Source organism: Ammospiza caudacuta, chromosome 7, assembly GCF_027887145.1.
Source record: "Ammospiza caudacuta isolate bAmmCau1 chromosome 7, bAmmCau1.pri, whole genome shotgun sequence".
Classification (NCBI taxonomy): domain Eukaryota; kingdom Metazoa; phylum Chordata; class Aves; order Passeriformes; family Passerellidae; genus Ammospiza; species Ammospiza caudacuta.
Genome location: NC_080599.1, coordinates 9,181,095 through 9,193,445, shown reverse-complemented (window position 1 = coordinate 9,193,445; position 12,351 = coordinate 9,181,095). Strand labels below are relative to the sequence as shown.

At 46.1% G+C, this 12,351-nt stretch overlaps 1 protein-coding gene across 1 annotated transcript; it reads left to right on the top strand.

Moving 5' to 3' along the window:
• The first annotated feature begins 106 nt into the window (after positions 1-106).
• On the top strand, positions 107-11,490 carry LOC131559629 (uncharacterized). Its single transcript, XM_058808045.1, has 3 exons — positions 107-3,324; positions 3,475-3,666; positions 11,441-11,490. The coding sequence occupies exons 1-3, from the start codon at positions 153-155 to the stop codon at positions 11,488-11,490; spliced, it is 3,414 nt and encodes a 1,137-aa protein (XP_058664028.1). The 5' UTR covers positions 107-152.
• The last annotated feature ends 861 nt before the right edge of the window (positions 11,491-12,351 follow it).

Genomic DNA, 12,351 nt, shown 5'->3' with positions numbered 1-12,351 from the left:
CAGATCAATGTGCATACTGCCTACAGACGGGACACTGGAAACAGGAATGCCCCCAGTTAAAGAGAAGGTTAATGGTCACCACTACCACCACACAACAAGAAAGTGAATGAGGGGGACCGGTGGGCCATACCCTAGCAGACCCACTGGTTAAAATGGAGCTAGGGGAAGGTAAAAAGGAATTGGACTTTTTGATTGATACGGGAGCAACCTTTTCAGTTTTAAATCAAGAATTGGTACCTAAAAGTGATGAATTTGTACAAGTTGTGGGAGCAACAGGCCAACCAGAAAAGGCTTACTTTTTGAAACCTATCAAATACAAAATTGGGAAACAAATGGGAATACACCAGTTTCTGTATTTGCCAAATTCGCCAAAACCTCTACTAGGGAGAGACTTATTAGAAAACTTGGGAGCTATAATAAAGTTCAAAAAGGACAGATTTGAATTTCAAGTAAAAGAAGAACAACTGATTACAGCCCTAAGCCTAACAATCAGTTGTGTGAAACCTAAACCTGAGAATCACAATTTTGAGCGAATCCTGAGCGAGGCATACCCATTAGTATGGGCTACTGATATACCTGGAAAATCAAAACAAGCAGCACCGATTGTTGTTGAACTTAAAGATGGGGCAAGACCGGTGGTAAGAAAACAATACCCTTTGAGAATAGAAGACAGGAAGGGGATTGAGCCCATAATCAAAAGGTTTTTGGAACTGGGGTTATTGGTAGAATGTGAATCGGATTTTAATACACCAATCTTGCCAGTAAAGAAACCTAATGGAGCTTACAGACTAGTTCAGGACTTGAGAGCAGTAAACGAAATAACCAAGATATTACATCCTTTAGTTGCTAATCCATACACGCTTTTAACTAGACTCAAGGATAATTTGACCTGGTTCACTGTATTAGACTTGAAAGATGCATTTTTCTGCCTTCCCTTAGCTCCCGAGAGTCAAAAGATTTTTGCCTTTGAATGGGAATCTGTAGATAAAGGAAGAAAGACCCAACTTACCTGGACGGTATTGCCCCAAGGATGGACAAACTCCCCTACGATTTTTGGGAATCAATTAGCCAAAGAATTAGAACAGTGGGAAAGGCCGCTGGGAGATGGCACCCTTCTGCAATACGTAGATGACCTTTTAATAGCAACAGTGACAGAGGAAGAATGCATTGAATGGACTATTTCCTTGTTAAATTTCCTGGGTTTAAGTGGATACCGAGTCTCTCAACAGAAAGCACAGCTGGTGCAAAAAGAAGTAGTGTACCTGGGATACGAAGTCTCCAGAGGACAGCGATCCCTGGGAGCAGCTAGGAAAGAGGCCATCTGTCAAATGCCCAAACCAGAGACGGTGAGAGACCTGCGCGCCTTTCTGGGAATGACAGGTTGGTGTCGGCTGTGGATCTACCAGTACGGGATACTTGCTAAACCACTGTACGATTTGTTGAAAGAAACCAAGGATGTTCTAGTTTGGACTCCCGAGGCAGAAGAGGCCTTCAAGAAGTTGAAGCTGGAGCTAATGAGGGCACCGGCTTTAGGTCTCCCAGATGTATCAAAACCATTCTGGCTGTTCTCCCATGAACGACAAGGGATGGCCCTAGGAGTCCTGGCACAGCAGTTGGGAACACACAAGAGAGCTGTGGCCTACTTCTCCAAGCGACTGGATGAAGTAAGTAAAGGATGGCCAGGCTGTCTGAGGGCAGTGGCTGCAGTGATAATTAACATAGAAGAGGCCAGAAAGCTCACACTGGGCCAAAAGATGACTGTGTTAGTATCTCACACTGTGTCAGCCGTGCTGGAACAGAAAGGCAACCATTGGTTGTCCCCATCCAGATTCCTAAAATACCAGGCCATCTTGGCTGAATCAGATGACGTAACCATTCAGGTAACTAACATTGTGAACCCAGCTTCATTTCTGGAAGGGAGAGCCCTAGCAGAACCCATCGAACACGACTGCCTGGAAACAATTGAAGCCGTCTATTCCAGTCGCCCAGATCTCAAAGAAGAGCCGCTCGAAGGTGCGGACAACTGGTTCTCAGATGGCAGCAGCTTCGTGAAGCAAGGAGTAAGAATGGCTGGCTATGCAGTCACCACTACAGAAAGGGTAATTGAGTCAAACCCCTTGCCTGCAGGGACTTCAGCTCAAAAGGCAGAGCTGATAGCTCTGACCCGAGCCTTGGAATTGGCAGAAAACATGCAAATTAATATATGGACAGACTCTAAATATGCCTTCTCTGTTGTACATGCTCATGGGGCCATCTGGAAAGAAAGAGGACTATTGACTACACAAGGAAAAACAGTCAAACATGCAGAAGAGATTCTGCGATTGCTAGAGGCGGTCCAACTCCCAGCACAAGTGGCCATAATGCATTGTAAGGGACATCTGAAAGGTAACACTATACCAGAGATAGGGAACAGGAAGGCAGACACAGAAGCTAAATTGGCGGCCACAAGAAATAGGGAAGCGGAAATAGCGGCCCTAATACCAGGGGAGCTGGATATCAATATCCAGCCAGATTACCAAGAGTCAGATCATAGATGGATTCAAAGGAATAAGGGCAAAATACTAGAAAATGGTTGGGGTCGATTAGAAACAGGACAGTTAGTGATACCAGGAAACGTGATGTGGCAGTTTGTGAAGGCAGAACATGAGAAGGCCCATTGGGGCCTAGATTCGCTTTACCAATATTTGCAGACCAGAATAGCAGGACCAAAATTATTTACTACTATAAAACACGTTACGTCCCAGTGCGAGCGGTGTCTGAAAAATAACCCGAACACAGGAACCAAAGTACATCAAGGAGCCATAAATCGAGGTAAATTCCCAGGTGAAGTATGGCAAATTGATTTTTCTGAACTCCCAAGAAAAGGGGGGTTTCGGTATTTGTTGGTAATAACTGATACATTTTCTGGGTGGCCTGAAGCATTCCCTTGTAGGACAAATAAGGAAAGAGAAGTGACCAAAGTACTGTTGAATGAAATTATTCCACGGTTTGGGGTACCAAAGAGCATTTCCTCGGATAGAGGTACACACTTCTGTGCAAAAGTGGTGAGAGCAATAAGCAAAGCATTACAAATCAAATGGCAACTACACACACCTTATCGCCCACAGGCCAGTGGGCAAGTGGAAAAGATGAATCATCTCATCAAACAGCAAATTGCCAAAATATGCCAGGAGACTAATTTGCAGTGGTATCAGGCTTTGCCTATTGCTTTGCTCAGGCTGAGAGTCAAACCAAGATCAAGAGAGAAGTTAAGCCCATTTGAAATTTTGTATGGTAGACCTTACGCTATGCAAGTTGTAAATGGAGACGTTATAGACCAAATCGGTAATCAGTATATTTATGATTATGTAATTACGGTGGGGAAACAGTTTGATAAGAATGCTACTGTGGTGATAGAACACCAACCTAAGCAACCTGATTGCAAATTGCATCCGTTTAACCCCGGTGATTGGGTATATGTTAAGAATCTTTTAGGAAAACCCCTACAAGAAAAGTGGGAGGGACCTTTCCAAGTGCTGCTGACTACCTTCACCGCGGTTCGGATCAAGGAGCGACCTACGTGGATCCACTATTCACGGGTCAAGAGAGCTCCGGAAAACAAACAAGAGGAGATCAAACCTGCCCTAGATGTACAGACTTCTGAGTCAGCTGTCTCCGCAGGATCACGTGAGAATTCAACATAAACTAACATTGACTTTGCCAAAACCTTTATCCCTCATAGCAGAATTTAATGCCGAAGCTAGAGCTGCATTGCGTAGCACGCCAATACAGTGGACAGGGTGGGTTGAAACATACAGTCAACAAGGACCTGACCCACAGGACCCTATTCACGATCAGCCGTGTTTTGGGTGTGGGGAAAGAAATTGTGTGGGACTAATTGGATTTCTTTGTGGAGGTTGTGATAGAAAATTTTGGAACGTACAAAGTTGTTTACTGGACCTCCAATGTTATGAGTGTAGCTGCAAAGAAGCAAGGGAGAATGACGACTATTTGGCCTTAGAGAAATTCGCCAACAGATCCATTTTAGAGGCTAGGGAATTGTTTGAAGCACCCGAACAAATTGTATTAGGGTGGTGCCATTGGAGAGTACACCGCTGGTTACAATATTGTTTGAAACTTAGTCGTTCTAAGGTTTTATCGACCCGTTGCTATTCTTCTGTCCCACGACATCCACTAATAAGTGACCAAATTGGACCTTTTAAAAAACAAAGAGATCTAGACACTGAACTAGAAAAGATTATTTTACGAGTAAAGCAAATTCACACCAAGCAACAAGAACGCCAAAAGAAACAAAATTGACAGCCAGACATTATGACCCCGACTCCACCCCAAACCTTTACAACTCTAATCATTGGACTAACGATAGTGCTTCCCCAAGGCTCTGCCCCAATAGACCCATGGTCTCATGCGCACCAGTGTATCCACCCAGAGTTGGGAACGAGAGGGCCCTATTTCGAGGTTTATGCCTTACGAAACAATCAGCCATATGCAAGTGAGGTGTGGGATCAGCCCTCCATGGTAGCATACAAGGGAGACCAAGTCCAAATTGGGTGTCGAGAACTCGACCCAGAGGAAGGGAAAACAAGGCGGCTAGTATTAACAATTAAACCCTTGATGCCAGCCTTTAAACATAACCTAATTACCTTTAGTCCAGTGAAAATGGGCAGGCCCACAGTTTGGATCCAGCAAAAAGGCCCAATTTCATGTCAGTGGAGCGACTTCAGGGAGGATCCACCCGGATCACGACAACCGATAAAGGGGGTGATTTATAGAGAAGATTCACTTGGGGAGCTACGCCCTCAAAACATAACCTATGACCCTCACCCTCTTCTCCATTCTCCGGGAGAAATTGTAATATCTAGTGGTCCTGAGGGAGGGAAAGCACTGTGTGAGATGGCATTTAGATTGGATCAGTCAATGATGTTCACATGTGAAAGGGAGTTGAAAACACTGGGACAGGATATTAGCTCCCTCGGGCGTGCTCTCGGGCGTGCTGTCGATTATAGGATACAATTACCAGAAGACGTGATCCCATTGTATCCAGATTTAGACTTGCCTCAAGAAACCACCCTACCAGTGGTATGTAAAGTAGTACATAACCTAACCTTTATAGGGCCTCAGGTGATAAGAAAATCTAATGAACAAAAATTATTGTTAGACCCCACTTATTCCCTGAAAAAGGTGCAGATGAACCTTCACACCGATATTACGTATTTGCAAAAGGGTTGCCAACCATTTATACAGCAAAGCCTTAAGGGATGGAATGCATGGCTAGCAACAAGGTCTCATCATAGAAGAGTACAAAGAGATCTAAGTGGATGGATTGGCACTGGATTTGGTATATTAAACACGATAGATCAAGAAGTATTAGTGAATAAATTAAGTACCGTTACTTCGAACTTAGGAAAGCTAAAAATGCCCCTCAGTTCATCCATGCTCACATTAGCAGAAACACAATCACTAGTAGTAAAACTACTAACCATGGTAGCAAACCATACTGAAGAGGATTTTTTGAAGTTCGCTAACTATACAGGGGAGCTTAGCAAAGAAATTGCACTAGCTATCCAGTGCCCTCAGACACAACAATGGGTACAATCAGTAGCTGCAGGAATAATGAGAGAAGGAATGTCAGGTATATTACCTCAAGAGATAAGAGAAACAATACTAAAGAACAATCATACTACACAATTTGAGAAGGACCACCAAGCCTGGTGGCAATTAGTAAATTTCACTTATGACCCTCAACAGGAACACATTGAAGCCTATGTCCTCACCATTAGTGCAGCAGAGGAAAGAGCTATCTTTCCTATCCTCACTCTAGGGACAATACATCAAAATGTTATTGTCAAGCCCATAGACCATAATGTCTGGGCTAGTTATGAGAATACCAAAAATAGGTGGCAATCGGTTAACACAGAAGCATGTATTCCTAGAGGACAATTAGGCTATGTCTGTGAAAACGCTGTAGTAGAAGCGGAAGATCTATGTTTAGATGCTGAAAACAGTGTATGTACTTTTGAAATGCTTCCGCATAATAGAACACAATCACAAGTTTATTATATAGGGAATGGGTGCGCTTGTGTGAGGACAGCTTGCGATAACGTCACCATAGATAATTGCCAAGAAAAGACTAACAATACTAACTTTTGTGTATGCAACTTCACCAAGATAGTAGGTTGTGACTTTCATTATACTGTCCCAATAACTACTCAACAGCTAATTAATGCAGATTTTGACCTATATCAAGAGATACCGAAATTACAAATAGGGATGGACGTCGAAGTCCTTAAAGCAATGCTCACACATCCTAAAGTAAGGGAATTAATACAAAAGGTAAATCAAACAACCAAACGAATGGTATGGCAGGTAGAACATAATTCAGAAAAAATACAGAATGTCCTGACTAAAGTAGAACAAGTAGGCCAGCATCATTGGTGGGATATCTTTGTAGGATATTCCCCAACAGCTACACAAGTCTTTAACTATCTGGTGCACCCAACGCTAATAATAATCATAGTTCTGTTACTATTAACTCTTACAAATATTTGCATGTGGTGGAGACTGAGAATTATAATGAAAAGAACCCAAATGATCTGGGCTATGGTACGAGCATATCAGCGCCCTACAGGGTTAGAATTTGACGAAAGAATTCGTAAGTAATAAGAAAAGGGGGGAAATGAAGCCATTTATTATAATGGTTAATAGCTTCTGAAAAATAAAAGAATTAAAGACACTCAAAATATATTAAGGGAATTGCAGCAGTTAATAAATAACCTAAAATACACTTTCAGGAAGATCTTTGATCAGATACTTAGGTAAGGCAATGTAAAAATACACTCACAATATTTGGATAGGTAATCTAAAATACACTCACAGAAGAAACTTTGGAATTAGAATATTTGAAGAAGAAGAAGTGGAAGCCAATAAGTTAAAGTGACCTGCCAAGCCGTTAGGATCAAGCCAAGTACAACAGTTACTTCAGCTAAGTCATGGAAAAACATGCCAAGGATAACAGGAAGAAGACCAAATTAGGAAAAGCTTAAAATTTAACTGAGGAAGATCAAGAATTCCCAGAAGACTCCGCCTGCCTATGAATATGCATGTAATAAATGATGTAATCCTTGTTTAAAATTGTATAAAAACCCGCTTTTGCGGTGCATAATCTAGAAATCCATTTCGTGATTTCTCCGACGCGTCGTAATAAAATACCTCCTGCTTATCTGACTTAGGCTGAGTCTCTTAAGCAGTTATTCTCGCCTTTTGGGGCAAATTCGGCATCAATGCAGGGATGAAAGAAACAGGACAGGCTGTGGGGATCAGGGGCAGGGCACAGCCAGGGATTTGGGGTGGTTGTGAGCCCAGGGCAGGACCCAGCCCTTGGCCTTGGTGAACCTCATCCCATTGTCCTGGTCCCATGGCTCCAGCCTGGCCCAGAGCTTCTGCAGAGCTCTGCAGAGCTTCCTGCCCTCCAGCACAGCCACACTGCCACCCAGCTTGGGCTCACCTGGGAACTGACTGAGGGTGCCCTCGATGGCCTCGTCCAGATCAGCAATAAAGAGATTTCACTGATCTGGCCCCAATCCTGAGCCCTGGGGACAACCCTGGATGTGACTCCATTCCTCAGCTGCTCTGAGTGCCAGGGGTTGGATGAGGGAAATGCTGAGGTGGGGGTAGAGACAAAGTGTGACTGATTGTCAGCCATGAAGGGTCTTGATTTTCATATCTGTTCAGACTGCATGAGGAGGGGCTGGGGATCAATATCAACTGGGGTAGCTGATATCGATCTATAAACAGGGAAACTATAAAGGACAAAAGAATTCTCTTTTCATTGTTTTCAATATAGTAGATTCACTTTGAAGACACTCTGAAATCTGTCCAATTAACCAGAGAAGTACTGAAGATTTGAATTATTCCCATAGGCTTTTGTTGTTTGGGTGTTTTGAACAAATCTTTATGAGCCTTTGTCACTGAATTTCTCAAATGAGAAGCTCAAGAAAGAAGAGGCCTCTGGAAAAGTAAAATTCATCACCAACCTGTAAGTGGCTGCGAATCCATCCTGATCAGAGCATGGATGAACAGAAATGGGCACAGCTGGCTGGCCCAGCTTTGGCATGGGCCCAGGGCCTGGAGCAGGAGCAGCTCTTGAGGGCCCCAAGGCCGGGGCTGTTGTGCTGCCCTGGGCAGATGGGATGGCAGCAGGGGCTGCAGAGCTCTCAGCACCTCAGGCAGAGTGGAACAGGGCAGCCAGGGAGCCTCCTTTGGCCTTGGTCAAGCACCTTCACCCATGGCTGGGGCTGAGTCCTGTGGCAGCTGCAGCTGCTGCTGTGCCCTTGCCAGGGGCTGAGGCCGTGGGGCCAGTGCCCAGAGCAGCCGGGCTTGAGCAGAGCTGTGGGGCCAGAGCCGGCTGGGCTGGGCTGGGGAGAGGCCCTTGGTGCTGCCCAGAGCTCAGGGCAGCTGGCAGAGCTTGCAGAGAGCTGGGCTGGGCTCAGAGAGCCTGGCACAGAAACCCTCAGTGTCCATCTCAGCCTGGCTAAGCGTGCAGAGGCCAAGAAGAGCACCCCAGGGTCTGCAAGTTCTATGGGTGGGAGCTGATCTTGGGAGCCATTGAGCCCTGCCAAGTGCTGGGGCTGCACCTCCAGCTCCAGAGGAGATGGGACAGATGGGAGTAGGGACAAATCATTCCTGCTGCATTCTTTCTTGTGTTTGCTTGTACAGGTGACATGGATCCATATGCAGAGGAGGTGTTTTGTTTCAGATAATACTGGTAGAGTGAGAAGAATAATAGTATTTAGCTGAAAATAATATTTCATGCATAATACACACTGAGGAAAAAAAGACACATATGATCAGAACAGCATCTGAGTTTTTCAGAGGATGAGAGACCTATTGATGTTGCAGTAGTCAAACCTGTTCAAATACTTTCCTCAGGCCTTCCTTGAGATGAGAGGTGACCACCAGAGGCCAAGGTCAGCCAGAGCTCTCTGTCCTGCCAGCTTTTGTCTGGGAGAACCCTTGCATATAGGGAATTTTTCAAGGGGAGTATCAATTTTGGCCTTGGGCACTTGGATAGACTGATGGTTCTTTTCCATAGGAAGGAAAGCACAGAGCCTCAGTTCTTCAAGAACTGATGAGAATCAGCCCCCCGTATTTCAAGATCAGCTGGCCCCTGGGAGGCCAAACCGGCCAGATCTATTCGATCTCCCCTTGTTTCCAGGAGGCCCTGCAGTATCACAATGTTCTCCTTGTTTCTGCAGTGTCACAATGGCCTCGTGCTCCCATGAGGCCCTGTAGGGTCACAGTGGCCCTTTGGTTCCGTGGGGCCCCAGTGTCACAATGGTCTCCATGATTCCATGGGGCCTTGCAATTCCACAATGCTCTCCATGGATCCACGGTGCCCTGCAGGATCACAACGGCCTGTTACCAGGCTTGCAAGGGTTCCTCAGGGGTGAAGAGAGAGACTAGAATCTTGACTTCATGATCAGAAGGCTGGATTTATTAAATTATGATATATGTTACATTAAGACGATACTAAAAGGAATAGAGAGCAAAGTTCAGAAGCTGCTATGCTAAGGATAGAAAAAAGAATGAATCAACAACGAGGTCTCTCTGATCTGTCCCAGAGAGAGTTTGGCCCCTGATTGGCTCTTAATTGTAAACATGGAACATGGGCCAATCACAGGTGCACCTGTTACATTCCACAGCAGCAGATAACCATTGTTTACATTCTCTTTCTCGGGCCTCAGCTTCCCAGAAGAGGGAAAAATCCTGAAGAAAGGATTTTTCACAAAAGATATCTGTGACAATGGCCCTTTGGTTCCACGAGGCCCTGAAATGCAGCAATGGCCTCTTGATTCCACAAAGCCCTGCTACTTCACACTGGCCCCTTGGGACCATGCTGGCCAACAGAGCCACAGTGATGGTCTTGGTGCCACAAGGCCTCACAGTGTCACAGTGGCACCTTCATTTCACCAGGCCCCACAGTGTCACAATGGTCTCCATGGTTCCACAGGTTCCCTGCAGTGGCACCACAGGAAGGAAACCACAGAGCCCCATTATCTCAGGGTCTGTTGAACTGCAGTCACCAGAGGTCTAGGACAGGCAAACCTGTCTGTTCTGGCAGGCTTGTCTGGGAGCAACTCTTGGATATTTGAAATTTTATATGTGAAATCCCAACTGCCTGGAGAAGAAGGTCAGTTGTTTTCCACAGAAAGGAAAGCACAGAGCCCTTGTGTTTGGAAGGCAGGTGAGAGCCGGCCCTCAGGAGGCCAAGGGCTGCCAGACTTGTTGGTAATGGCAGCTTTTCTCTGGCAGCAATCCCCGGATATTGGGAATTTTGGAGAGGGAATCCTGTTTTGGCCGTAGATGCTTGAATGAGAAGGGCAGGTTTTTTTTCCATTTGAAAGTCAGCTCAGACCCCAGGGTTTCAGGGGTACATGAGAAGAAACTCTCGACATGCCGAGGGCAGTTGGACCAGTCCGGCTAAGCCAACCAGACCTGTTCCCTGTTCCTTTGGATTCATGGGGCCCTGCAGTGTCACAGTAGTGATGTCATATTGTATCCTTGGTCCCATCAGGCCCAGATGTGTCACACTGGCCTCTGGTTTCCATGGGGCTCCAGAGTGTCACAATGGTCCCTTGCTTCAATGAGGCCTGGCAGTGTCACAGGGGTCTCCTTGGTGCTGCAGTGTCACAATTGACCCTTGGTTCCATGGGGACTCACAATGTCAGAAGGGTCTCCTTGGTTCCATGAGGCCCTGCAGAGCCCCTTGATTCAACGAGGCCTCCAAGTGTCATCATGGCCTCCAGGATTCCATGAGGCCCCGCAATGTCACAATGGACTTTGGTTCCATGGGGTCCTGTAATGTTCCATGGATCCTTAGTTCCATAGGACCCGGGAGCGTCACAATGGCCTCCTTGGTTCCATGGTGCCACACAGTGTGAAAACTGCCCCTTGGCCTGCCAGACTCCACAGTGTCACAATGGTTCCTTGGTTCAGTGAGGCCTTGTAGTGTCACAGTGGTCTCCATGATCCCATAAGGCCTTGCAGTGTCACAACAGACCATTGGTTTCATGAAGCCTCAATGTGTCACTGTGGTCACCTTGGCTCCACAAGGCTCTGAAGTGCCTCAATGGCCCTTTGGTTTCACGAGGCCTCCAAGTGTAAAAATGGCCTCCATGGTTCCATGAGGCCCTGCTGTGTCACAATGCACCTTTGGTTCCATGATGCCTCAGAGTGTCACAATGGTATCCTTGGTTCCATGGTGTCAGAATGGACCCTTCATCCCATGGACACCCACAGTGTTCACTGCAATCCCCTTGATTCCACCAGGCCCTGCCATCCTCCAATGGGCCCTTGGTTCCAGTGGGTCCCAAAGTGTCAGAACAGTCTCCATTGTTCCATAAGGCCCCACAATGTCACTGTGTTCCCCTTGGTTCCACAGGACCCCACAGGGGAACAATGGACTCTTGGTTCCATGAGGTTCCGCAGTAGAACACGGTCACCTTGGTTCTGTGACGTTCTGCATTGTCACAATGGCCCCTTGGTTCCAAGAGGTTTCTCAGGGTCACAGTGGTCTCCTTGGATCCGCACTATAACAATGGACCTTTGGTTCAATGTGGCCCCAATGTGCCAAAATGGATTTTAGTTCCATGAGGTTCTGCTGCGTCACCATGGACCCTTTGTTCCATGAGTTTTCTCAGTGTCACAGTTGACTCCTTGATTCTGTGAGGCTCCACTGCCACCAAATCTCAAAAATATCAGAATAAGACTCATTAACACTAATTTCCTATTTAAGTGTGTATCATTTATTCCGGACTGAGGTCTAGCAAGGGATAACTCCTAACCTTATGTGAACATGTAATTCTACCAGCCTCACTAAATGTATATTACAATTTACCGATTGCCCTAAAACCCACCCCAAGTTTCCAGATTCAGACCTTCTTTTTTCTGTCACTGCATTCTTGAGCCAGATGTCTTCATATTCTCTTCCAACCATTCCTGCTGGGAAAGCAGCCCCTCAATGCCTTGTTCCTGTGCTGAAAGTTCACAGGGAGAGTAAAAAATTAATTAACCCTTTTGAATTAAGCTTTTGCTATTGAATTGAATTAACCCTTTTGGTATCAACCCAAGGCTTTGTGTGGGCAGACAGAGGCAGGCAGGAGGCAGAGCTGTCAGCAAAGGAAGGGCCCAGCCAGGTGGGACAGCCGGGGGATCCTGACAGCCTGCAGGGACAGAGGCGCTGGGCAGGGACACCGTGGGACAACATGGGCTGCACAGGGCACAGGCATGTGCAGCAGCTGCAAGACAGCCCTGCCAGAGCCAACTTGGGCAGCACTTTGGCCATGGCTGCTG

Excerpts from the sequence above, each read along its gene's own strand:
- LOC131559629 (XM_058808045.1), top strand. The coding sequence starts at position 153 with ATGGAGCTAGGGGAAGGTAAAAAGGAATTGGACTTTTTGATTGATACG. Across the intron at positions 3,325-3,474 it reads AGACGTTATAGACCAAATCG|GAAAACCCCTACAAGAAAAG; the intron begins GTAATCAGTATA and ends AGAATCTTTTAG. Across the intron at positions 3,667-11,440 it reads AGCTGTCTCCGCAGGATCAC|GACCCCACAGGGGAACAATG; the intron begins GTGAGAATTCAA and ends TTGGTTCCACAG.